The sequence below is a fragment of the Octopus bimaculoides genome, chromosome 10, assembly GCF_001194135.2.
Source record: "Octopus bimaculoides isolate UCB-OBI-ISO-001 chromosome 10, ASM119413v2, whole genome shotgun sequence".
Classification (NCBI taxonomy): domain Eukaryota; kingdom Metazoa; phylum Mollusca; class Cephalopoda; order Octopoda; family Octopodidae; genus Octopus; species Octopus bimaculoides.
Window position 1 is genome coordinate 78,045,725 of NC_068990.1, and position 685 is coordinate 78,046,409.

The 685-nt window shown below is 34.7% G+C and overlaps 1 protein-coding gene across 3 annotated transcripts in view; it reads left to right on the forward strand.

Annotated features, from left to right (window-relative positions):
• The window catches only part of LOC106870182 (rho GTPase-activating protein 100F), a 124,523-nt gene that overhangs the window by 98,953 nt on the left and 24,885 nt on the right, over positions 1–685 (forward strand). For 2 of the 3 annotated variants that reach the window (XM_014916184.2, XM_052971315.1), the window contains exon 4: positions 245–283. The exons of the other annotated variant lie outside the window; for it this stretch is intronic. In XM_014916184.2, coding sequence (XP_014771670.1) covers positions 245–249 — 5 coding nt within the window. In that variant the 3' untranslated portion in view covers positions 250–283. The remainder of the gene's footprint in view (positions 1–244; positions 284–685) is intronic. 3 annotated transcript variants of the gene reach the window in all.

Below are 685 nucleotides of genomic sequence, written 5' to 3' on the forward strand. Positions count from 1 at the left end.
ATATATATATATATATATATATATACACTCACACACACAAACATACACACCCATACACTAACACTCACATATACACATGCACGCACGCACACACACACACACACACATATTGACAGATATGTGATAAGCTTTTTTTTTTTTTTTTTTATGCCTATTTCAAAACCCTTTTGCTCCTGCTAAATGCGCCTCTGCTGCCATAATACGCCAAGCTGAAAACCAACTGTTTCATGTCCTTTGTTTACAGAGTAGTGTTCAAACCCCTAGCTTTCTCCTGAGATGATCAGTAAGTCTCTTTACATTTAAACGTTTGTAGCAAATACACCCAACCTCTTCCAACTGCCGCAGTGTGTGCGTTTGTAGATGTCATGTTTCTCCTCTCTCACCTTCTTCTTCTTATTCTTCTTCTCCGTCTTCTTCTTCTTCTTCTTCATCTTCTTCTTCTTTTTCTCCTTCGTTTTTTTTTTTTTTTTTGCTCTTCCTCCTTTTCCTCTTTCTTCTTCATCATCTTCTTACTTTTTTTCTTCGACTTTTAACTTTCTAACCACTGGCTTTCTCACTTTTGCTTTCCGTGTGTCCATATCAATTTGTATATTATATATTTACACACATACACACACATATAAATATGCTTGGTCACAGTCTAATGATTGAAACAAATAAAAGAAAGACATATATATATGTATAT